Here is a 26,088-nt window from a genome sequence, read left to right as displayed (position 1 = left end):
CTGTTAAAAACTTTAACTGTTTCAGAACTTTAATATTCGTTTGCTCCTCAATTATGAGACTTTTATGTATTCTTCATCAAACAAATGCTCCCTTCACTCCTAGAATACTTTGTCCAGACATTAGCCCATGTTCGTTCATAGTTGTCCAGTGACTATGTTCCGGCCTCTCTAGACTGGACAGATTGAGCAGTCCTCTGCATAAGAAGAATGATTGACTCCGGCTATTACATATCATGCACTGAATATCCTCTTAGTAATACTTCATTAAGAGAAGATCTAGCAAAATGTCTGTTTATGTCCAAGTATTCAGAGCAAATATACTGCAAACCATGCGAGCGAGTTCAGAGTCACATGCTGCCTTAACTAAACACTGCAAGTGTTACAGTCGATAAATTATATCATATTCCCGGATCACTTCCCGGCATAGAAATGCTGTCTTTACAGGTTTTTATTTCCTTCTGCATATTATTAAAGTATCGCTTGTATGGTGTTGGCAAAGTAACATTTTGGTGAACTATGGCAATGGCTTAACTTACAGAGATGGGCACTGTATTGTGGAAAGGGATCAAAGCGTTCAATAAACCCCAATATACCTTTAAAGGGGTACTCCGCACCCCTAGACATCTTATTCCCTATCCAAAGGATATGGGATAAGATGTCAGATCGCCGGGGCCCCGCCGCTGGGGACCCCTGGGATCTCGGCTGCGGGACCCACCTGTACGGCTTCCACCTCACACCGGCACCGCTGGAGGCTTCGGATCCCAACCACAATGGCGGACGAGCGTGACGTCATGACTATGCCCCATGTGATGTCACTACCCGCCCCCTCAATGCAAGTCTATGGGAGGGGGCGTGACGGACCTTCCATAGACTTACATTGAGGGGGCGGGGAGTGACGTCACATGGGGCGGAGTCGTGACGTCATGCTCATCCGCCATTGTGGTCGGGATCCGAAGCCTCCAGCGGTGCTGGTGTGAGGTGGAAGCCATATAGGTGGGTCCTTCAGGTGTGAGGTGGAAGCCGTATAGGTGAGTCCCTCAGCGAGATCCCGGGGGTCCCCAGCGGTGGGACCCCGGCGATCTGACATCTTATCCCCTATCCTTTGGATAGTGGATAAGATGTCTAGGGGTGCGGAGTACCCCTTTAACACTGTTTTTTTTTTTTTTTTTATAAATGCTTTATAGAGGTCACATGGGGTTTCCATTAGGATAGTGAATGAAAACATTGTGCATTTCTATAATGTTTCTACCTTTTTCGTTCCCAGGCTGCCATAGATTATACATTTCAAGATTCTAGAATGATGCCCCCTTCTTCCATGTAATAAAGAGGGATTTGGTATTTCTCACCCTTGATTTCTGATCATATCCCTAAAGGGGTACTCCGGTGGAAAAAAAATTTTTTTAACTCGACTGGTGCCAGAAAGTCAAACATATTTGTAAATCACTTCTATTTAAAACCTCTGTCCATGTGATGAACTGTCCAGAGTAGGAGCAAATCCCCATGGAAAACATATACTGCTCTGGACAGTTCCTGACATGGACAGAGGTGTCAGCAGAGAGCACTGCGGTCAGACCGAAAAGAAAAAAAAAAAAAAAAAAGAACTTTCTCCGGAGCATACAGCAGTTGATAAGTACTGGAAGGATTAAGATTTTTAAATAGAAGTAATTTAAAAATCTGTTCAACCTTCCGCCAAAATTTGTTTTCCCCAGAAGTACCCCTTTAAAGGCAGTGGTCTCAAACTATGGCCCACCAGATGTTGCAAAACTTCAACTCCCAGCATGCCCGGACAGCCATTGGCTGTCCAGGCATGCTGGGAGTTGAAGTTTTGCAACATCTGAGTTCCACAGTGCCATCAAAGTAACATGCAAAGTAACAGGCAACAGGCAATGGGGATAAACCCGCTCAAAGACATGTTCAATCTTTGGGTGAACGTCCATTCCACCTGTTGAATTCTGCTGCCAAAATTCCGCAGTATGGACAGAGCATTAGAATCCCATTGAAGACAAGTGGAATTTTTGCAGCGCAATTCCGCCGGCTGAATGTCCGCAGTGTGGATAAGCCCTTACAACAAGAGAGCAGAAAGTCTGTCTGACGGATGTATCTAGTCTTTCTCTTAGTAGCATTTAAATGGTGCAGAATTTTTAATGAAGACTATTTAGAAAGCTGCTTTATTATTTCATTACAAAAACAAAGAAACAAACAAACATTAAAGGGGTACTTTAAATCAACTGGTGTCAGAAAGCTAAACAGATTTGTAAATTACTTCTATTTTAAAATCTCAACCCTTCCTTAACACTTATCAGTTGCTGTATGGTGCACAGGAAGTTTTTTCTTTTTTAATTTATTTTCTGCCTGACCACAGTGCTCTCTGCTGACACCTATGTCCATTTCAGGAACTGTTTAGAGCAGGAGAAAATCCCCATAGCAAACCTTTCCTGCTCTGGACAGTTCCTGAAATGGACAGAGGTGTCAGCAGAGAGAAAAGAAAAGAAATTAAAAAAGAAAAGAACTTCCTCTGTAGTATATAGCAGCTAATAAGTACTGGAAGGATTAATATTTTTAAATAGAAGTAATTTACAAATCTGTTTAACTTTCTGGCACCAATTGATTTTAGAAAAATTGTGTTCCACTTGAGTGCCCCTTTAAAAAAATCAGTGCAAAGGTTTCTTTAGCCTTTAAAGCATGTTTATCTCTAATAAAATATACTTTATTTCATCTGTTTCATTATATATGACCCGTTTTTATATCACTGTATAAAAGGCTGATTTGTCAATCCTAACATCTGTCTCTGGTAACAAAAATAGCAGCAATTTTCACTCCCAAATGAGTTGCCATCAAGCTTTCTCACACTGTGGAATGGCAAATCTGTTTAGTTCTATTGATGGGGGTTAAGTTGTTGCATAACTTGGCAGACTAGAAATTGGACAGCTGGGTAGTAACCCACGTGGGGGCTGTAAACACTGCATTCCTATAGCTACATTTGCCATTCAGGGTTCTAAGAAAGAGAGCTTGTAGTACTAGTTCTGGCCTTGTTAGTTATTGAAGTTGCTGCCAGATCTTTAAATGGCCGAGGGCCACTTTAAAAGAAATTAGCAGTGGCACTGCCACTGCAGGAGGATGGCAGAGGAGAAGTGCAGGCTGCTGTAGATGGTAACTACTGTGTCAGCTCCATGCTCCACTGCTCCTCCGGACCAGGGACCTACTGCTATGTGACATAGCAGTAGGTTCCTGGACCAGAGAAGAAGTGGAGCTTCAAAGTAGTCTAAAATAAGAAAAAAAATAGGATTAAAGAAAAACGAGTCCTTAAATGTAAAGGTCGGAAATAGTCGCTAGAATCTATACATATTGGATCCCCCTCACCTAGTGTCCAAGGAGCATCTAGTCCTGGTAGAGGTAATGAGCAGTACAGTACCGCACTATACTATAGGGAGGTACTACAGTGACCCCCCGACCTACGATGGCTCCGACATATGATAATTTCAGCATACGATCACTCTCATAGGCCATCGCATGTTGAAGGCAGCATCAACATACGATGCTTTTGTATGTCGGGGCCATCGCATAAACGGCTATCCGGCAGCGCTGACTGCTTCAGCTGCCACCGGATAGCCGTTTACGGTGCCCCGTGTGGTCCTCTGACGATCACTTACATGTCCTCTGGGCTCCGGCGCGTCCTCTTCGGGATCCCCTGCATCGGCGGCCCTCTCCATCGTCGTCATCACTCCGCTGCACACGCCGTCCCGTCATCCAATAGGAGCGGCGTGAGTAGCGACGTGATGGCTGCGACGGAGCGCGCGGATGCCGGGGAAGCAGCGGCCTTACCGGAGCGTCGGGGACACCCCGGAGATGCGGCGACAGTGATGGAAGGCGACATCCAGGGCAGCGGTGGCGGTCCGGAGTGGCGGGGACACGTGAGTACAACTTCCTCTAACAGTGGTCTTCAACCTGCGGACCTCCAGGTGTTGCAAAACTACAACACCCAGCATGCCCCGGACAGCCAACGGCTGTCCGGGCATGCTGGGTGTTGTAGTTTTGCAACACCTGGAGGTCTGCAGGTTGTAGACCACTGTCCTATACTTTACATTGCACGGATCCCTCAACATACGATGGTTTCAACAAACGACGGTCCGTTTGGAACGGATTACCATCGTATGTTGAGGGACCACTGTACTAGAGGGGTTTTACTAGTGAAATGCCCAATCGGATTGGTTAGACCTTCTAACCATTCATACCAGCCATATATACGGACTGTTTCTGAACATGTAAGTTAAGGTGCGGCTTCAAGTTACAATGGTCAAGGAAAGACTATTGTATGTTGAACATATTGTAACCTGAGGCCATTGTAAGTTGAGGCACCACTGTATTATCTAGTTGCAGTACTACAAAAAGCTGTAAAGAAAACAGCTGAGAACATGCATTAAACATCTACGTGTTAATCCACACTTATAATAGCATATTTTATGTTAACATTTATGTTATTGCAGTTTTTTTTTTTTTTCAGGTTTCTACCCCTATGATTGAGTTTATTCTAAGACTCATTATTCAGAATTTTTGGTGACAGATAAAAGGCATTACACTACAAAGATACATAGATGGAGAAAGTAACATAAAGCAGTTTATTTCACTTTTCATATCTTGACAGCACAAATTGATATCCTATTTTACTCGTGTTTCTATCTCCACATTTCAATTTCAGACCTGATTGTTCTATTCATTTATTCATTTTTGTAAGATACTCTGTAGAGGCGCCGGGATAATTATTTCAGCAGCTAAGACATTATCCTGTTACTTAAAGGAAATGTGTCATCACAAAATGCCCTACTGGTAAAATCAAGCCTTCAATTTGAAGATATGTTTACAAATTTTTTCAAGTATATTTTATTTTAAATGTTTTAATGTTTTAATCTAATTTTAAAATATAGCTGCATCAAAGGCATCACAGTCAAACAGGCAGCACCCTGCATTGTACTGACCAGGGAAAAATACCACGAACCTGCTATTACAGAAGGGTTTCTGGCTCAACTAATGTCCCTAGTCATGTTGCAAAGCTTTTTAAAAGGTGAGACTTTGACCTTTAGAATAGCCGGGGGAGATTTATCAAAATCTGTGCAGCTTGGCTATTTAAGAGCTCAGTTGTCTCTGAGTCTTTGCCTGTGAAAGAGCTTGTCTCTGACCTTACTGTTTTGCTGTAGTTTGTTATTTTAACCTATGATGAGCCTGCACTTATTTCAGAGTAGGGATTGTTTTATTGGTGTGGAGTCATTATTTAGGGGGGGCTATGCAATAGTCAGGTACAGGGGTTCTGGGTGAGAACTAGAGAGCAGTGTATCCCTGCCCATGGCAGTGACCTCACAATAATTCTGAATATTAAACTCAATTTTAAATTAAGATTCCTTATCTTCACAGTCAGGGTTCAGAAAGGTGTTTTGGTACAAATAAGATCAGGCCATTCACAATAAGTGATGCTCACAGCTCCCCACCTACCACCATCACCCCAGAACAATTACCTTTGCACAGGCCAAAGAACATACCTAGGAAACTTTTCTATAGAAGTTAATGAGCCCACTTCATGTAGCTGCTGGAAAGCATCTCTCTAAATGCTGACAGATCAAGCCCCCCCCCCCCCCCCCCCCCACAGTAATGTGTAAGAAAATGAAAAAAAAAAAAAAAGATCAGATCAGAAGAAAAGAAGATGTTTTAGTATCTGCCTCTATTCAGTAAAAATAAAATCTAGGTGATACATTCCCTTTATAATCTGGTCCCATAAATAAAATTAGAAATGTAATTACATGAAATTCATTGGTGACAAATGCCTGCAATGTACACACTTTAGCTACACCACCTGAAGAACCATAATGTTTTATTACACCTTTCTAATTGCACTTATTCATCTGAAATAAAGTGCATTTTAATTGAACTAAATAAGCCCTCCCTAAATAGAATATTTACAATGTATGAGATTCTCACCAAATTCATTTAGTATGTATAAGTAATCCGAAATCCACATTACAAAAAAGTAATAAATATATTGAAATCCCCATTACAAAAAAGTAATATAAATGAGCTCCTCCTTTGGCACATATGCATTATTTGGGATTGTGAGTTTATTTGGTAATTATATCATAAAGTTGTTGTTAATCATGATAAATTAAAATAAAACAAATGCAGGCACTGTGTGGATATTATTTCAGGAGAACGCATTGAAGTAGTAGATGGAGAGACTCTTACAGTGATATTGGCACTAAGCCCAGATGAGCTAAAGCACTGAAATATTATTTTTTACAAATAAAACAAGCAAAAAAGCATAACTAGATTACTGGCATCTTCTGCACGATGACAAATTGCTACACAACAGTCCTGCTTTTATTAGTTATACAGACAATTATTTCATTTTAAATAGGGGAGGATACAGCATTTCAGATCTTGTTAATGTAATCCATCAGATCATATTAGTACAGTGTTCCCTTAACTTACAATGGCCTCAACATACTATAGTTTCAACATACAATGGTCTTTTCTGGACCATTGTAAGTTGAAACCAGACTCAACATACAATGTATAGACAGTCCAGATCTGTGAATTGTGTCAATGGCCGGAAGAACTGACCAATCAGAATGGGCAATTTACTGGTATAACACCTGTATTACTGAAGCGTATGCACTGACTGATGTCTGGTAGCGCCCCCTACAGTACAGAGAGGTATTACATGTTCTGTACACTTTACCTGTACCAGGGTTACCTGCTTCTTTGGACACCAGCTAAAGGCAGCTCCATGTTATTTTTTTTAGGACATTGCATGTACTGTACAGGACCCTGAAGAAGATCCTGTCCTCTACATAGACCTGTGTTTCCCAAGCAGGGTGCCCCCAGCTGTTGCAAAACTACAATTCCCATCATGCCCGGACAGCCTTTGGCTGTCCGGGCATGCTGGGAGTTGTAGTTTTGCAAAAGCTGGAGGCTCCCTGCTTGGAAAACACTGACATATACAGTGATTACAGCTCCCAGCAGATCTCTCTTACTTTTATATGTAAGGACTTGCTTTATCTATATTAGTCATCTACTTATTTTTCTTTAATTCTCACTTTTTCCTATTTTTGGATGACATTTTGGGGCTTTAGAATCAATTACAAAGTTTCCATAGCGTTCTGGTCTCAACATACAATGGTTTCAACATACAATGGTCGTCCCAGAACCAATTAATATTGTAACCTGAGGGACCACTGTATGCCATCACTTTGCGATCAATGCACGTGATATAAACCTACAGCTGCGTAATGAGAGATAACATGATCGATGATTTGACAACAGCGCGGTAAAACACTAAATAATTTTACTATGACAAAAAGTTACTTAGAATTTTCAAATACATTCTACAGGGACAACTGATCCACAGTGTTATGCCTAGACACTTTTTGTCCTGGGCTTTCATGGGCCAACTAGAGAATATACAGAAGTACAGGACACAGTGGCGTTGCTAGGGTTGGTGTCACCCGGTGCAGTAGAAAATGGTGTCACCCCCATACCTCCCCCCTCCCCCCAGTAAGTTTTTAGCCTGTTGTGACAGACACCACTGTTGTAGCGCATTGTGAGAAATTCCAGTATAATAATCAGATATACCAGTTGCCACAGAATGGGAAAGTGTTAAAGAAGTTTTCACCATTTAAATATACAGCTCCCAGAATTACTTAAAGGGGTACTCCACTGGAAAACATTTACTTTTATATCAACTGGTGCCAGAAAGTTAAACAGATTTTTAAATTACTTCTATTTAAAATCTTAATACTTACAGTACTTATAAGCTGGTGTATGCTCCACAGGAAGTTGCGTAGTTCTTTCCAATCTGACCACAGTGCTATTTTGCTGACACCTCTGTCCATGTCAGGAACTGTCCAGAGCAGGATAGGTTTGCTATGGGGATTTGCTCCTACTATGGACAGTTCTTGACATGGACAGAGGTGTCAGCACAGAGCACTGTGGTCAGACAGAAAATAAATTAAAAAAGAAAATAACTTCCTGTGAATCGCTTATACAGCAGCTAATAAGTACTGGAAGGATTAAGATTTTTAAATAGAAGTAATTTACAAATCTGTTTAACTTTGTAGCACCAGTTGATTAAAAAAAATGTTTTCCAGTAGAGTACCCCTTTATGCAGTGGTGAGGTTATGCTGGGAGTTGTAGTTTCACTGACCATAATTGTAGAACTGACAAGCGACTACAGCTCTGATAGGACACAGAGAGGAGAATGTACAATGATATCAGTGACGTCTTCTCTATAGTCTTCCCTTATCTAATTCAGATGGTACATACCGCCTGGTCCAGCTAAAACTTCTGTCTGTAGAATGTGACGCCCAGACGTCTCCTCACTATGTCAGCGCATTCTCATCCTCTATATGAAAACAATTATTATTATAAACCTGCCAGACACTGTATCCTCTAAATATAATACTACTATACACTACACTCTTTGATTATAAACCTTCCATACACCATACCCACTGAATATAATGCTACCACACACTGTACATTCTGAATATTATACCAACACATACTGTACACTCTGAATATAATACTACCATATACTGTACCCTCTGAATATAAATCTGCCACATACTGTACCCCTGAATATAATACTATCACATACTGTACCCTCTGAATATAATACTACCATATACTGTACCCTCTGAATATAAATCTGCCACATACTGTACCCTCTGAATATAATACTACCATATACTGTACCCTCTGAATATAAATCTGCCACATACTGTACCCTCTGAATATAATACCAACACATACTGTACACTCTGAATATATTACTACCACCCACTGCGCCCTCTGAATATAATATTTAGAGATGAGCAAACTACAGTAAATTCAACTCGTCACAAACTTCTCGGCTCGGCAGTTGATGGCTTTTCCTGCATAAATTAGTTCAGCTTTCAGGTGCTCCCGTGGGCTGGAAAAGGTGGATATTGTCCTAGGAGAATCTTTCCTATGAATGTATCCACCTTTTCCAGCCCACCGGAGCACCTGAAGGCTGAACTAATTTACGCAGGATAAGTCATCAACTGCTGAGCCGACAAGTTCGTGACGAATCGAATTTACTGTAAGTTCGCTCATCTCTAATAATACTACCACAAACTGCGCCCTCTGAATATAATACTACCACCCACTGTGCCCTCTGAATATAACACTACCACAAACTGCGCCCTCTGAATATAACATTGCCATACAGTGCACCCTCTGAATATAATACCACAACCGCAGTAACACCCCTCAACATCCGTTAGCTGATGCTATTACCACGGGAGGGGGGTATTGGTGGTGTTGCTAGTGGATGAACGGGGTGCTACTACTGGGGGGGGGGGTTTGCTGAAGGATGATGAGGGTGCTACTGGCCATCCCCCCTGGCAGTATCACCCCCATCATCCATCGGCAGGATCATCCTCCTGGCAGGAGCACCGCCATCATCCACCATCAGGATCTGCTGATGGAGGTGCCGTTGGGGGGGGGGGGGGTAGTTGCTGGCGGATGATGAGGGTGCTACTGCCAGGGGGGGGAGCATTAGGTAGGCAGCAGTTCCCCCACATTAGGTAGGTAGCAGTTTCCCCACATTAGGTAGCATCTTTTCCCCACATTAGGCAGCATAGATTCCCCACATTTGGTACCAGTTTCCCCACATTAGGTAGGTACCAGTTACCCCACATTAGGTAGCAATTTCCCCATATTAGGTAGCACAGATTCCCCACATTAGGTAGCAGTTTCCCCACATTCGGTAGCACAGATTCCCCACATTAGCTAGCATAGACCCCCCACATTAGGTAGCATAGACTCCGCACATTAGGTAGCATAGACTCCCCACATTAGGTAGCATAGACTCCCCACATTAGGTAGCATAGACTACCCACATTAGGCCGCAGGTTCCCTTGCAGGTTCCCCACAATGCGTCAAAGTCTCCCCACACACACACACACACACACAAAAAACACATACAACACAGAGAGACACACACACAAACACACACAGTCAGAGAGACACACACTCACAGACAGACACACAGAGTCACACAGTCACACACACATACAGTCACACACAGTCACACACACACACACACACACACAGTCACACAAATACACAGAGTCACACACACACTCAGAGAGTCACACAAACACACACAGTCACATACAGAGTCACACACACACACACACAGTCACACAAACACACAGTCACACAAATACACAGAGTCACACACACACTCAGAGAGTCACACAAACACACACAGTCACACACAGAGTCACACACACACACACACACAGTCACACAAACACACAGTCACACAAATACACAGAGTCACACACACACTCAGAGAGTCACACAAACACACACAGTCACACACACAGTCTCACACACACACACACACACACACAGTCACACAGTCACACAAATACACAGAGTCACACACACACTCAGAGAGTCACACAAACACACACAGTCACACACAGAGTCACACACACACACACACACAATCACACAAACACACAGTCACACAAATACACAGAGTCACACACACACACACACAGTCACACAAACACACAGTCACACAAATACACAGAGTCACACACACACTCAGAGAGTCACACAAACACACACAGTCACACACACAGTCTCACACACACACACACACACACACAGATAGAGACAGACACACACACTCACCCATCCAGCGCAGCGATCCTTCTCATCGGGCGCAATGCGAGTGACGTAACTGACGTCCCCCTGCGCGGCCATGCGGTATGACGTCAGGCCGGCGCAGACGTGGGAGCGGAGGACGGGCACAGTACTGGTGAAGGTGAGAGGGGGGGCGTGATGACGGACGGGTGCACTGAAAGGGGGGGGGTTGCTAATAGACGGGCGCACCGCACACACAGCACAGGGGGGGTGCTGACGGATGGGAGGCCGGTCGGGCACATAGGGGGGTGTCAGTGTAGCTGGGGAGGGGGTGTGGGTGTTGCGGAGCGTCTTGGTGTCACCCCATTAGGTTGGTGTCACCCGGTGCGGGCCGCACCCCCCGCACCCGGGTCGCAACGCCACTGCACACACACACACACACAGATAGAGACAGACACACACACTCACCCATCCAGCGCAGCGATCCTTCTCATCGGGCGCAATGCGAGTGACGTAACTGACGTCCCCCTGCGCGGCCATGCGGTATGACGTCAGGCCGGCGCAGACGTGGGAGCGGAGGACGGGCACAGTACTGGTGAAGGTGAGAGGGGGGGCGTGATGACGGACGGGCGCACTGAAAGGGGGGGGGGTTGCTAATAGACGGGCGCACCGCACACACAGCACAGGGGGGGTGGTGACGGATGGGAGGCCGGTCGGGCACATAGGGGGGTGTCAGTGTAGCTGGGGAGGGGGTGTGGGTGTTGCGGAGCGTCTTGGTGTCACCCCATTAGGTTGGTGTCACCCGGTGCGGGCCGCACCCCCCGCACCCGGGTCGCAACGCCACTGACAGGACATTTGCCTCTACTTGATGGTAACCAGTGAATAGTCTTCTTTAGAACCCATCACTGTGTTGGAGACTGGTTCAACTGAGGATCAACTGGTTCTTTGGTGGTACAACTCAACTCTGTGCCAAGTACGCTAGCTAAGAAGTGTTTATGTGTTATTGTGTTACTGTCTTAGGGCCCCTCAACTATAATGTGTCACTTATAGTACATTTGACTTATATAGCAGAGGGGGCCATTTGATCCAACTACAATCTATACTCCCCATGCAGTTAAAGAAAACGTATCACTATGAGCATGGCTGCATTTGCCACTAGTCACTTTAGGCCCAGTGTATAGGGCAACACCCTGTTGTTGGGCGGCACCGGCCACTATTTAAACAAGCATGCTTTTGGAGTAAAGGGGTGATACAACAGCAGAAGGAGAGAAGACCATTGCTCCTCCCTCTTATGCATTGTAGTGCACAGTTACACCACCATGGATTCAAAGAAGGGGTCTTTGAACAAAACCTTGAACTGCTGGGAGCACAATTTGTAAGTACTTCATTATATGCCACGTCTTTTTTTTTTTCTTATGCTCATAAATCTTGGTATTTATTTTTATTCTTTGGTAGAGTCCACATGATGATTTGACCCCCAAATTGCCTATTAAAGGGGTACTCCGCCCCTGGCATCTTATCCCCTATCCAAAGGATAGGGGATAAGATGTTAGATCGCTGCGGTCCCGCTGTTGGGGACCCACGGGGATCGCCGCTGCGGCACTCCGCTATCATTACTGCGCAGAGCGAGTTCGCTCTGTGCATAATGACGAGCGATACAGGGGCCGGAGCAGCGTTACGTCATGGCTCCGCCCCTCATGACATCACGCCCCGTCCCCTTAATGCAAGTCTATGGCAGGGGGCATGACGACCACCACGCCCCCTCCCATAGACTTGTATTGACAGGGGCGGGCCGTGACGTCACGAGGGGCGGAGCCGTGACGTAATGATGCTCCTGCCCCTGTATTGCCTGTCATTACGTGCAGAGCGATCTCGCTCTGCGCAGTAATGATAGCGCGGTGCTGCAGCAGCGATCCCCGGGGTCCCCAGCGGCGGATAGGGGATAAGATGTCTAGGGGCGGAGTACCCCTTTAAGTTCAAATAAAAACTTGTGTATAGGCAGCCAATAAAGTAAATGGGGCTCGTGGCTTTCCTTGCAGGTGTATGTTGGCAGACAATTTCGATAAGTTAATAAATGTGCAGAGATATAGGAGGCACTCACCAGCGGGGTAACGTGAAAAATTTCTTGGCTTTATTTTGACATACAGGAGCAAAAGCGGACAAGTGTGGACGCAGTCCACACTTGTCCGCTTTTGCTCCTGTATGTCTAAATAAAGCCAAGAAATTTTTGACGTTACCCCGCTGGTGAGTGCTTCCTATATCTCTGCACATTTATTCTCTGTATGGACTTTGTCTTGGAGGATTTGAGCACCCGGCACGGGATGAATGCTTGGGGTTTGTACTTTGATATACCTTACCTGCCAGTATACTGCATGGAACTGTTTTAATTGGGCCAAGCTGTGCCCGTTTTTCCCATCTCTCTGCCTTTGTAATTTCGATAAGTTGCTGACATATATCTGTAAGGAGACCCACGGGTCCCTTTCACTAGAAAGTGCAGCAAACCATGCTTTCATATCTGAGTAAAAACTCGTTTACATGCGGAAAATGACCTGCATGGTTAATACCATACAAAAAATGGCTAATACTAGTACTGCTGTTTTTTGCTTACCTCATCTCCCAAAAAATAAACTAAAAAGTAATTATAAACTCACATGCACTTCAAAGTAAAAACCTAACAAAAAAAAAATGTGTACAAAAAAACAAGGTTGTACTTTTTGTTTTAGAATTATTTCTTCTTTTCTTAACACTGTACATTATAGGATTATATTCATCAATCATGCCATCGATAATCATTTTTATACTTTGTTCAGACATCTGGTGCTAAAATGCTGATGAGGATTTTTGTCAGAGAATTTTATGTAAAAAAAGATGACACTTTTCAATTTGAAGATCAATTAAAATTCAGGGAGTCGACATGTAACATAGACAGAACCTTTGTTCTAAACATCAGCCGGACTAAAACACTTTATTCTTAAATACAACTTTTCATTTCTCTGCACAACATTGTACATTTCACATTCAAGCCAACTCTTGCTAAAGTCCCTAGATACCGGCTTAATGTTCACAATCCTTTCTCAGAACAGTTCATTGTATCTTGACAATGCAATCCAATGGGAAATAGGCTGAATCAGAAGTAGAATTGGGAATACTGACAAACATCACAGATCTATGTGAGATGTCAAACCTTGTCTAATGGTGCTTTTCATCAGACTATATCCCCTGGGTTACACAGCTCACGTTCAGTGTGGCGCTCTTCGTGCTTCACATAGTAACATGCAGAGCACCAGAGAGTAGATACAGGCTATCAAGAAATGGAAATGAGAATTAAACAGAACATGGATGGAGCAACCTGTTTTACATGGTAGAGATGGAAAATCTGCATTTGCAAACTGCATCATAACACTTGACCAGATTGAAATATTAAAGTCTACATCCCCACATCAAAGCCTATTGTATGCGCCAGTATTCCCATCCAAACAGGGATGTAACATCAATAATTTTTTTGTGATATTAAGAAATGAAGCTTGACCAGTTGACAGTGGGGTGATAGGTTTGTTGTTTCGTGATGCAGTCCAATGCTCATAAGCAGGGGTTCTGTGCGGTAACGCACAGTGCAGTCCAATTTTACTCCATTGACCGAGGAAATGTAGAGCGGCTTGACAAGACGGGTCACAGGGATGTTGAACTTATTAACAAAAGAGGCCAAAATAAAATTTCCCGCAGAACCAGAGTCCAAGAAGGCCACAGCTGAGGAGGAGGAGTTGGCAGAAGGAGAAATCCGCACGGGCACAGTGAGACGTGGAGAAGCAGACTTCATACCAAGAGACGCCACTCCCACGTGAGCTGGGTGCGTGCGTGCGTTTCCCAGACGTGGAGGACGAATAGGGCAATCCACCAAGAAATGTTCGGTACTAGCGCAGTACAGACATAAATTTTTGTCTCTGCGGCGAGTCCTCTCTTCATTGGTCAGGCGAGACCGATCCACTTGCATAGCCTCCTCGGCGGGAGGCACAGGGGTAGATTGCAAAGGATACTGTGGGAGAGGTGCCCAGAGATCAAGGTCTTTTTCCTGGCGGAGCTCCTGGTGTCTTTCAGAAAAACGCATGTCAATGCGGGTGGCCATATGGATAAGTTCATGCAGGTTGGCAGGAATTTCTCGTGCGGCCAGCACATCTTTGATGTTACTGGATAGGCCTTTTTTTAAAGGTCGCGCAGAGGGCCTCGTTGTTCCAAGATAATTCAGAGGCGAGGGTACGAAATTGGATGGCGTATTCGCCTACAGAAGAATTTCCCTGGACCAGGTTCAGCAAGGCAGTTTCGGCAGAAGAAGCTCGGGCTGGTTCCTCGAAGACACTACCAACCTCAGCGAAGAAGGATTGTACAGTGGCAGTGACAGGATCATTGCGGTCCCAGAGCGGTGTGGCCCATGACAGGGCCTTCCCAGACAGGAGACTAACCACGAAAGCCACCTTCGACCGTTCTGTAGGAAATTGGTCTGACAACATCTCCAAATGTAGGGAACATTGTGACAGGAAACCACGGCAGAGTCTAGAGTCCCCATCAAATTTGTCCGGCAGGGACAAGCGGAGGCCAGGAGAGGGCACTCGCTGCGGAGGAGGTGCAGGAGCTGGCGGAGGAGATGGTTGCTGCTGTAGCTGTGGCAGAAGTTGCTGTAGCATGGCAGTCAACTGCAACAGCTGCTGTCCTTGTTGGGTGAACTGTTGTCCTAGTTGCTCTATCTGTTGAGACTGCTGGGCGACCACCGTGGTAAGGTCAGCGACAACTGGCAGCGGGACCTCAGCAGGATCCATGGCTGTATCTACTGTTCGGCAGGCTGGATGTGGATCCTCTGTGTCAGCGAGGGATTGGCGTGGACCGTGTTGGTGGACCGGTTCTAGGTTGCTACTGGTATTCACCAGAGCCCGCCGCAAAGCGGGATGGTCTTGCTGCGGCGGTAGCAACCAGGTCGTATCCACCGGCAACGGCTCAACATCGCTGACTGCTGAGAAGGCGTGGGACAGAAGGACTAGACAGAGGCAAGGTCAGACGTAGCAGAAGGTCGGGGCAGGCGGCAAGGTTCGTAGTCAATGGAGATAGCAAGAGGTCAGGAACACTGGTAAGGCAAACACTGTAAACGCTTTCACTAGGCACATGGGCAACAAGATCCGGCAAGGAAGGGAAGGGGAAGTGAGGTTATATAGGGAAGTGCACAGGTGGAAGCTAATTAGACTGATTGTGCCAGGCACCAATCATTGGTGCACTGGCCCTTTAAATCTTAGAGAGCTGGCGCGCGAAAGCCCTAAGGAGCGGAGCCGCGCGCGCCAGGACGTGACAGCCGGGGACCGGGACAGGTGAGTGACTTGGGATGTGATTCGCGAGCGGGCGCGTCCCGCTATGCAAATCGCATCCCCGCCGGCAGTGTCAGTGCAGCGCTCCCGGTCAGCGGGTCTGACTGGGGCGCTGCAGAGAGAGGAACGCCGCGAGGGCTCCGGGGAGGAGCAGGGACCCGGAGCGCTCGGCGTAACATATATATATATGTTTATGTATAAAATAAAAATATAAAACATATATATATATATATATATATATATATATATATATATATATATATTATATACATAAAGATAGAGAAACCTACATGTAAAAATAGAAAACCTACAAAAAATTATAATTCATAGTATCCTCCTATAAAAAAGTTATTGGAATTATTTTATGAACCAAGTATTGTCACAGACATCAAATGGTAGTTATTTCAATAATTTCATTAAAGGGGTATTCCCATGGAAAACTTTTTTTTAAATCAACTGGTGCCAGAAAGTTAAACAGATTTGTAAAAGGCTTCTATTAAAAAATCTTAATTCTTCCAGTACTTGTTAGCTGCTGAATACTACAGAGGATTTTTTTTTTCTTTTTGGAATACAGAGCTCTCTGCTGACATCATGACCACAGTGCTCTCTGCTGACATCTCTGTCCATTTTAGGAACTGTCCAGAGCAGCATATGTTTGCTATGGGGATTTTCTCCTACTCTGGACAGTTCTTAAATAGGACTGAGATGTCAGCAGAGAGCACTGTGGTCATGATGTCAGCAGAGAGCTCTGTGTTCCAAAAAGAAAACCATTTCCTCTGTAGTATTCAGCGTCTAATAAATACTGGAAGGATTAAGATTTTTTTTATAGACGTAATTACAAATCTGTTTACCTTTCTGGCACCAGTTGATTTAAAAAAAAAAAAAAGTTTTCCACTGGAGAGGTATAGAATAATAGATAGGTGTAAAACATTAATATTTCCCTCATGTTTTAAGCAAACATGTCGTGACACATTGGCCCTCATTTACTATTGCAAACCCGACATGTTTTGTCGGGTTGTGCGCCAGAATTGAAAAAACCCGACTAACTCTCCATTTTACTAAGAAAACCCGAAAAAGGGGCGTTGCCATTGGGGGAAGGGGCGTGGTCACTGGAAAGGGGCATATTCCCGACATTTTCACAAAAACCCAACATATTTACTAAGGTTTCCACAGAAAATGTAGTGGATTTCAGCTGAGGAAAACCAGACAGATCAGAGCATGTGTAAAAAAAGAAAATGTAGGGAAAGTGGGAAATGTAGGGAAAAGTGCAAAATGTAGGGAAACCTTAGTAAATATTGTGGAAAAAAATTGTAGGGAATTAAAATCCACAAAGAAACCTACACTCCACTCTTAGTAAATCAGGGCCACTATGTTTCAGAAATTCATTCTGAATATTAGCTCTATGTTTATTCATTCTTTGATGCACAGTCTGAACTGTCTGGCTTTGAAACGCGTTGTACATTTTAATTAGTTTTTATGTTAATAAAACCTACTCTATAAGTATTGTATCCTCCATTATATGGTGGGACAGCGCACATTGGATCCTCCTTGGTTGGTGGGGTTTTGAGCTGGAGTTCTATGTGGTGGATTTAAGCTCTGGAAAACCCGACAGCTCAGAGCAGGTGTAAAAGGAGCAAAACATGGGAACAATCACCAAATACAAAATACAATAGTAAATACTGTGGAAAAATACCTGTCGGAATCAAAAACTCACAAAGACACCTACACTCCACTCTTAGTAAATTAGTCCCACTATGTTACATAGAAGAACAATACATAGTACAAAGAATCTAGGGTATGCACTGAATTAAGAGATAGGGTAGTTGGAAGATCCCCTCCAAAAATATTTGCTATAGGAAAAATATGTTACTTCTTTGAGGAAAGCAGAACATTATACTGAAGTATGTGTGGCTCCACAGGCGACAGAAAAGAAAATCTATTCCACGTAAGACAGTGCTCTCTAACCAGGACTTCATGAAACCTGGTAGCAAAAAGTTGGGTTATTATTCCTACATGAAGTCAGTTTGTGCTCAAGTGCACTGGGCAATAGAAAAACTTGTTTAAGACCAAGTGTCATCCGATGAGAAATGCGAAAATTGGCACAGTATTGTCTCAAGGTAGACAACAAAACAACAAAGACGTAGCCTCAAATGGCAGGAGGTGCTCAACCCCTAATGCAGTTGTGCATATATATTGGGGGAGCAGATACTACACTTGTGGTGCGTTGCTAAGGGCGATCCCCAGCATAAGATGCCTGCAACAGACTACAAGTGCCACAATGGCATCCTACATTAGATAAACGGTGTGGATGTGTAACAATTAGAATAATACAAAACAGGAATTTAAGTGCACTACTGTGCTAGATGTAAACAATGACATCAGTGTTGAGGGATAGCCAATGTCATTGTTTACATCTACCACAGTAGTGCACTTAAACTCAAGATAGACAACCCATCCCATAGCAGTTTCCTTCTTTAGGGCCAAAGGAAGCAGAACATATGGGTTTCAGACTGATTCAAAGATTTACTATGGAATTATGGAATTTCCATCAATGTTTGTGTTGCAAAAATTTTCTGCTTTTACTACTGTCATAAATTTTTTTAACATAAGGACAATGGCCCTGATTTACTATTGTAAACCGACATGTTTTGTCGGGTTGTGCGCCAGATTCTGGCACATCGCGCCAGAAACTCTGTCTGCACAAGGATGTGGCCACCGGGAAAGGAGCATGGCTATTGAAAAGGGGGCGTGTCTCTGATATTTTCACAAAAAAACAACATATTCACTAAGGTTTCCACAGAAAATGTAGTGGATTTGAGCTGAGGAAAACCCTACAGATCAGAGCATGTGTAAAAAATAGAGAAAAGTGCAAAATGTAGGAAAACATTACTAAATACCATGGGAAAAAATATTGTAGAGAATTAAAACCCACAAGAAAACTATACTCCAAATCAGGGACAATGTATTTTTCTAGTTATTTCCAAATTGCTATCATAGAGATAAATTTTCTGACATTATCTGAGCAGATAAAAACTTTAATATCCCAACCTGCTGGCACATATATACAGTATGCACTATAGGAAGCAGTTACATCACAGTTAGGAGACTTTGCTTAATGGACCGTGCTAAATGTTTTGGAGAAATGTACATTAGACCTAAAGATATACTTTTAGAAGTCCTAATCTGTTGGTATAAAAACAGAATTATGTAAATTCTGCCCGATTCCCTAAGGAAGCCAAATTGATGAAGACTGGATTATTACAGTTATTATTACAGTTCATTTGTTGTTTTCTGGACTCAGAAAAGAATATTTTTTTTCTCCTTTGAGGTGAAGTTTTCTACCGTTGTTTTGGGGTAGGTTGCCCTCTTCTGCTAATAGATGTTGCACCTGATATACATAGGAGGTAATTTACCAATGGGTATCTGACAAAAATGTGAAAAGACAGCATTTCATGTAAAAGCACCTGCTTGGTACAAACATTTTATTTTTACATTCTCCGCCGAGTGGGCAGGGCTTGAGATGGAGGAAGTGTGGTTTCCTATGTGTGTCAAATTTACTATGGTTTATCCTTGGTAGTTGGCGAAAAGGTTTGTGCCTCTACATAAATTCGGCATACCTATGCACTGGCGGGGGATTAATTAGACCAGTGTGTAAGACAGCACTTTAAATATATCTCCCACCCCCTGGAATTTTATTTTAACCTGCTGTAAGTAACTGGAAAAAAAATAACACTCAGGCATTTAACAATAAGAAAGACTTGATTCTAGGTCATAGAATTGGAACTGGCACACTGGGGACATATAAAACATTAAATACAATAGGGGTTCATATCCAAAAAGACTGCCTGGAAAGAGTTTCAGCCCAGGACCTGTAGCAGCATTGCCCAATTAACAAGGAAGCGGGGAATCAAGCAGAGTGTCATAGAAAAGTAAAAAAGCATTAAACCTTCTTTAGGTCCTAGGTGGTTCGAGGTATGGTGATGTTAACCAGCACCAAAAGAGACCCCAATTTAATCTTTGTTATGGACCCCTCTTTCTCCTTGTATACTTCTGAACAGTTTTATGCATACACAACCAGATAAGCAACATAAAATCAGGAGATCAGTGATTCTTAGCACTACTGGTCTTTTTTTTCCAATGCAATGACACAAAAAAAAAATTCTAAATATTTGATACCATAAATAGGCAACTTCACGCTGTCTGTTAACATGTTATTGTCTCACCTTTTGATGCCAAGCTGCTGTTCGTCTCATATTTCTCAATTAACATCTGGACCTGTCCCTGCTTCAATGGCGGATACAAAATTTCATTTAGCCTTGGATCGCGCTGCTTGACGTTAATAAATTCCGTCATCTGGTCAACAGTGAGGTACGGTTTACTTTTCGTGCCACTGCAAAAAGAGTAATATGTACAGTATATATGACTGATCATACTAAATAGTAATAAATACTAATAATATCACTAAGGCAGGCACAGACTGAGCATTATAAAAGAAAAGGTCCAAGAATCTCCATTCCCAATTGTTCAAGTGAGATATGTACAGACCTTTAGCAAAACTTGGCACATTAGAAATCCAAGCTCAGCACACAAAGCAATACACAGGGATTATACACATAGAAATTAGTGTAACTGTACACAATGGACACTTTTAAGGGAGATAAGTAAAAAAAAAAATTTGGGAAATAACAAGATTTATAACCTTTCTCTTTTTTTATCTTAATATATTTAGATGGCACAGACTTCACTTGAAAGGTTTTTTTCCCCCCCACAAATTGTTTTATACAATTTTGACAAAACATTACATTTGATGCAAAGTTGCATGAAGGTGCCCGACATTTTAAAGATTTGGGAGACATTTTTACAATATGCCAGAATTCTACCTTTACAAAATATATGAGTACACAGGTATAAAATATCATATTTATTTTAAAATTCAGGCTTTTAAAAAACACAAATTTTCATAATTTTTTTACTTGTTTCAAAATTGTTACAATTTACCAAATTGCCTGTAGGTGTTCAAGATTGCAAAGTACTAGGAGACATTTTCATAATAAATCAAAAGTCTACTTTCAAAAAATATATGGTTCTGCAGGTATAAAACAATGTATTTATTAAAAAAAAAATTTTTTTTACATTATCAAAGTGTGAAAATTATCTTGGTACCGAAACATATTTCTACCTCTGAGAATTATATTACAGTAGAGTTATCTTGCTGCATCATAGGAGCTAAGATTTTAGAGATCTACTTGATAAGCTTGTCGACTGTGAATGCAGCTTTGGATATTACAGACAAACAACATGACTGGTACGGGATCTATGGAGAGCGAAGTCCTGGAGCCAGATCTTCTTTCCTAGGTCTACTTGCCTAGTAGAATTAGCTCTCCTTGGTGGTAGTTGCATGCATCTATAATATTATAGTAAGATGGAGATTTGGAGCTTTAAAGGGGTACTCCAGTGGAAAACAATTTTATTCAAATCAACTGGCTCCAGAAAGTTTAACATATTTGTAAATTACTTCTATTAAAAAATCTTAATCCTTCCAGTACTAATCAGTTTATCAGTTTCTAACCTACAGAGGAGGTTGAGTTATTCTTTTCTGCCTGACTACAGTGCTCTCTGCTGACACTTCTGTCATGTCAGGAACTGTCTGGAGCTGGAGACAGAAAAGAACAACTCAACTCAACAGCAGCTGATAAGTACTGGAAGGATTACAATTTTTTAAATAAAAATAATTTATAAATCTGTTATCCAGGAATAAAAAAAAAAACAGAGCTACTTTCTTTCAAAAACCCACTCCCCGTCTGTCTTAAGGTTGGGTATGGTTCAGCAGCTCAGTTCCATTGAAGTGAATGGAGCCAAGTTGTAAAACCACACCTAACCTGGAGACAGACGTGGAGCTGTTTTTGAAACAAATTAGCTGTGCTTTTATATTCCCGGACAACCCCTTTAACTTTCTGGAGCCAGTTGATGTTAAGTGTAAAAATTCAACTCCTATAAATATATTTTATAAAAATCAATGTGGACTGTGGTGCCAAAACAAAATCTGCTCCTGAGCTGGAAGCTGTAAAAAATAATAAATATTCTATACCCACATTGTCTCGCGCCCACCTCCCTCCACCCCTCCACAGCTGTACCAATGTTCCCTGTCCTGCATTGGTTTCTTCTTTTTGTGGGTTGTGTACCACCTCATCTCAACAGGACCGGCCTGCTCAGCCAGATAGTATCCAAAATGGTGTCTTGTTTTGCTCACAGATTGGCTGAATGGGTTGGTCTTGTGGGGATGGTACAGCACAAAACACAGAAGTAGTAAAGAATGGTGAAAGACTTGGAGAATCGGTGTGACAGCTGCACTGGAATGGAGAAGGTAAGTATAGTATGTTTATTATTTTTATACAACCAGTCTGGGAGCATATTTTGTTTTTTCCCAGACAACACCTTTTTTTTTTTAAATATAAATAGTACATTTAAACAGTTCTTAGCAAAGCCCACTGATTTTGTGGCCCTATTATTTCCTATTAGGTTACTTTTTCTTAAGTATAAGCTCAGAACATTTACTTTTGATAACCTGATGGTTAACCCTGTGCAACTGCATTTTTTTAACACCTAGAAATAAATTCTTAATAGTCTGTCTTTCTGAGATATTCTATAGACCCACCAACAAATACCACAAAAAAGACAACATAAAGTTCCTTACAACTCTGAGAATATGTTGTCTATCTCAGGTCGGGGGCATATGTTGTTTAAGAAGGCTCTATACAGCTCTGGTGTGAAGTCATCTTGAGGGATGGAATCACTCTGCGGAATAAAAAACACAATACAGCAATAAAAATTAATTACATATAAATAATAGAATACAAAGCTATGACATGAGAATTTGGTGTTCATTTAATTTATACATAATTATTATGTTAAATATTCACAATTACAAAATACTTTAAGTAATTTACTGTTGTAATGGATGATACCGGCAAAATGTTCTTCATAGCAATATAGGGATTTTACCATTCGTAATCACAGCCAACTGGGTGGTAACTTTTTTTCAGAGGAGGGTATGGAGCTTAGGCTTGGGGGAGTGAATCTTGTGAGGATGGTAGATCCTCTAAAACGGAGTTTCATGCCCCTTGTTTTTACGATGCACACCACCTTTTAAAAGAAAGTTACTGCCGATTGGGGAAAGTAGGCAGATTGGCAGTCAAGTAGTAAAATCCTTATGTCTCGGGACCAGGATAACTAGAGGCTACATACTGATACATATAACTAAAAATTGAATATATAAATACATTGTTATATATAAATATAATACATAAATAGTTTTTTTTGTTGTTGTTTTTTTCAAACTGGCCACATGCCATCTCTAAATGGGAATTGTTTAATGTTTAAGTTCCCCTTTAAGAAGGAAGAAAGATCATTCAAACCTTATGTTGTGCATGGATGACTTTTTTAGAAACTCGAAGCAATATTATAAGTTGTGAATGTTTGTGTTATTATTTTGTTCAAAACAAGCTTTATGAACATTTGTGAAAACCATAGCCTGAACCGCCTGGGATCAAGCATCTCCCAGTAGTACTGCATAAAGGAGCAACCAAGCAGATATAACAAACTATGTCTAATCTCTGGTGGCTTCCTCCGCACATCACGGCAATATGGAAGGGGAAAAGAAGTTTAATGAGATTAATGAAATTGTACTGTTTATTAATGTTATAAACATTTGCCGGGACTGCTGTTCCGGATCAGTTGTCTTCTATGATTTACAATACCATAAAATAGTATTTCCACAGTTAAAAGGGTTTTCTAGGACTTAAATAAAATAAATAAACATTTACGTTTTTAAAATTCCCAAAATATTTTCCATTAAAATTCAACACTTTTAAACAGGTTCTCAATAAGTCTATTAACATGCTTGTGTAATTACTTGGCCTGTGATTGGTCAGACTACAAGTGACACATCATGGCATAAGTTTATACCTGCATGCAATAAACCTACACTTGCTACCAATAAAGATATACTCAATTGTCATAAATCCAAAAAACTTTATTAACCCCTTAACGACGCAGGACGTAAATGTACGTCCTGGTGATGTGGTACTTAACGCACCAGGACGTACATTTACGTCCTGAGCATAACCGCGGGCATCGGAGCGATGCCGGCATCATGCACGGCAGGTCCCGGCTGTGGATCACAGCCAGGGACCCGCCGGTAATGGCGGACACCCGCGATCCCGCGGATGTCCGCCATTAACCCCTCAGATGCCGTGATCAATACAGATCACGGCATCTGCAGCATTGCGATCACTTAACAGGATGATCGGATCGCCCGCAGCGCTGCCGCGGCGATCCGATCATCCTGCACGGCATACGGAGGTCCCCTCACCTGCCTCCGCCGTCTTCCGGGAGTCTTCTGCTCTGATCTGCCTTCCCGCAGACCAGAGCAGAAGATGACCGATAACCCTGATCACTGCTATGTCCTATACATAGCACTGAACAGGATTAGCAATCGAATGGTTGCAATAAATAATCCCCTATGGGGACTGTAAGAGTGTAAAAATAAAAGTAAAAAAAGTAAAAAAAATAAAATAAAAAAAATTGGAAAAACCCCCTCCCCCAATGAAAACGTAAATTGTCCCATTTTCCCTATTTTACCCCCATAAAGTGTAAAAAAAAATTATTTTATATACATATTTGGTATCGCCGCATGCGTAAATATCCGTACTATTAAAAATTTTTTAAATGATTCCGTATGGTGAACGGCGTGAAAGTAAAAAAAAAAAAAAAAAGTCCAAAATAGCTGCTTTTTTTTATAACATTTTATTCCCAAAAAAATTAATAAAAAATGTAATAAAAGTTTTGTTTAAGCAAATATGGTATTAATAAAAAGTACAGATCACGGCGCAAAAAATGAGCCCTCATACCACGGCTTATACGGAAAAATGAAAAAGTTATAGGTCTTCAAAATAGGGGGATTTTAAACGTACTAATTTGGTTAAAAAGTTTGCGCAACAGTAATAGAAAGCGTAAAAATTAAATTGTCTGAGTCCTTAGGGTCCAAATGGGCTGAGTCCTTAAGGGGTTAAATAATATTTTACATAATAATCAAAAACAGCTCAAAAAGGAAAGACGCCCCTAACCCATAAAAAACATGCACCCCAATGAGCACAGTTTTCCCTGCCGTATGGATAATCAAGAATCTAGCAACACACTTGTAGAAAATAATAAATCCTCCTCCATATGTATACACACAATATGCCAGGTAATGTTAGAATAACATACATAACGTATTAATACACATGATAAAATGCATTACCTGTTCCTATTATGTTACCGGCAGCCATTTGGGGACCCCTGTGCACCCTCAACATACTAGGGACAGGTAATGCATTTTATCATGTCTATTAATACGTTATGCATGTTATTCTAACATCACCTGGCATATTGTGTGTATACATACGGAGAAATATTTATTATTTTATACAGTTGTGTTGCTTTATTCTTGATTATCCATAAGGCAGGGAACACTGTGCTCATTTGGGTGCATGTTTTTTATGGGTTAGGGGTGTCTGTCCTTTTTGAGCTGTTTTGGATTATTATGTAAAATGTTATTTAATAAAGTTTTTGGGATTTATGACAATTGAGTATATCTTTATTGGTAGCAAGTGTAGGTTTATTACATTGTAGTTGTTGCTATCTGGTGGTTAATGAGTATTTAATTCTTTCCTTGGGAGAGTGTAGCAGATATATTATACCTGCATGCAACCTGGGACGCTAACAGCGGTATGGTGGAAACCGTAATAAATAATAAAAATAAGTATATCTAGAATTTTAGCATTTTTTGTCCCACCCCCTCTACCTATCCCATTCCATGTTTTCTAAATAAAAAAATACACTATTACTTTCTTGACAAATATTAAGTTATGCCTCAAAATCACTGGATAAGTTTTCTTTTTAATGTGTTTTAGCCTGAAAGCTCTAGTCTCTGCTTTACTTTTTAGTTCTTAAAGAAATAAGATAGTAACAATTAAAAATTAATGACATAGATGCTGTATGCCATATGTAATCCCATATGGTAATTTCAATT

At 41.8% G+C, this 26,088-nt stretch overlaps 1 protein-coding gene across 2 annotated transcripts in view; it reads right to left on the bottom strand.

Annotated features, from left to right (window-relative positions):
- PLCB1 (phospholipase C beta 1) overlaps window positions 1-26,088 on the bottom strand; it is a 750,135-nt gene that overhangs the window by 236,513 nt on the left and 487,534 nt on the right. For both annotated transcript variants that reach the window (XM_056567840.1, XM_056567842.1), the window contains exons 8-9: window positions 22,711-22,811; window positions 20,240-20,406 (exon numbers count right to left, since the gene is read on the bottom strand). In XM_056567840.1, coding sequence (XP_056423815.1) covers window positions 20,240-20,406; window positions 22,711-22,811 — 268 coding nt within the window. The remainder of the gene's footprint in view (window positions 1-20,239; window positions 20,407-22,710; window positions 22,812-26,088) is intronic.

This window comes from Hyla sarda, chromosome 3 (assembly GCF_029499605.1).
Source record: "Hyla sarda isolate aHylSar1 chromosome 3, aHylSar1.hap1, whole genome shotgun sequence".
NCBI classification, from domain to species: Eukaryota; Metazoa; Chordata; class Amphibia; order Anura; family Hylidae; genus Hyla; species Hyla sarda.
The sequence above is the reverse complement of the archived record's forward strand: the minus strand, read 5'-3'. Positions and strand labels throughout refer to the sequence as shown.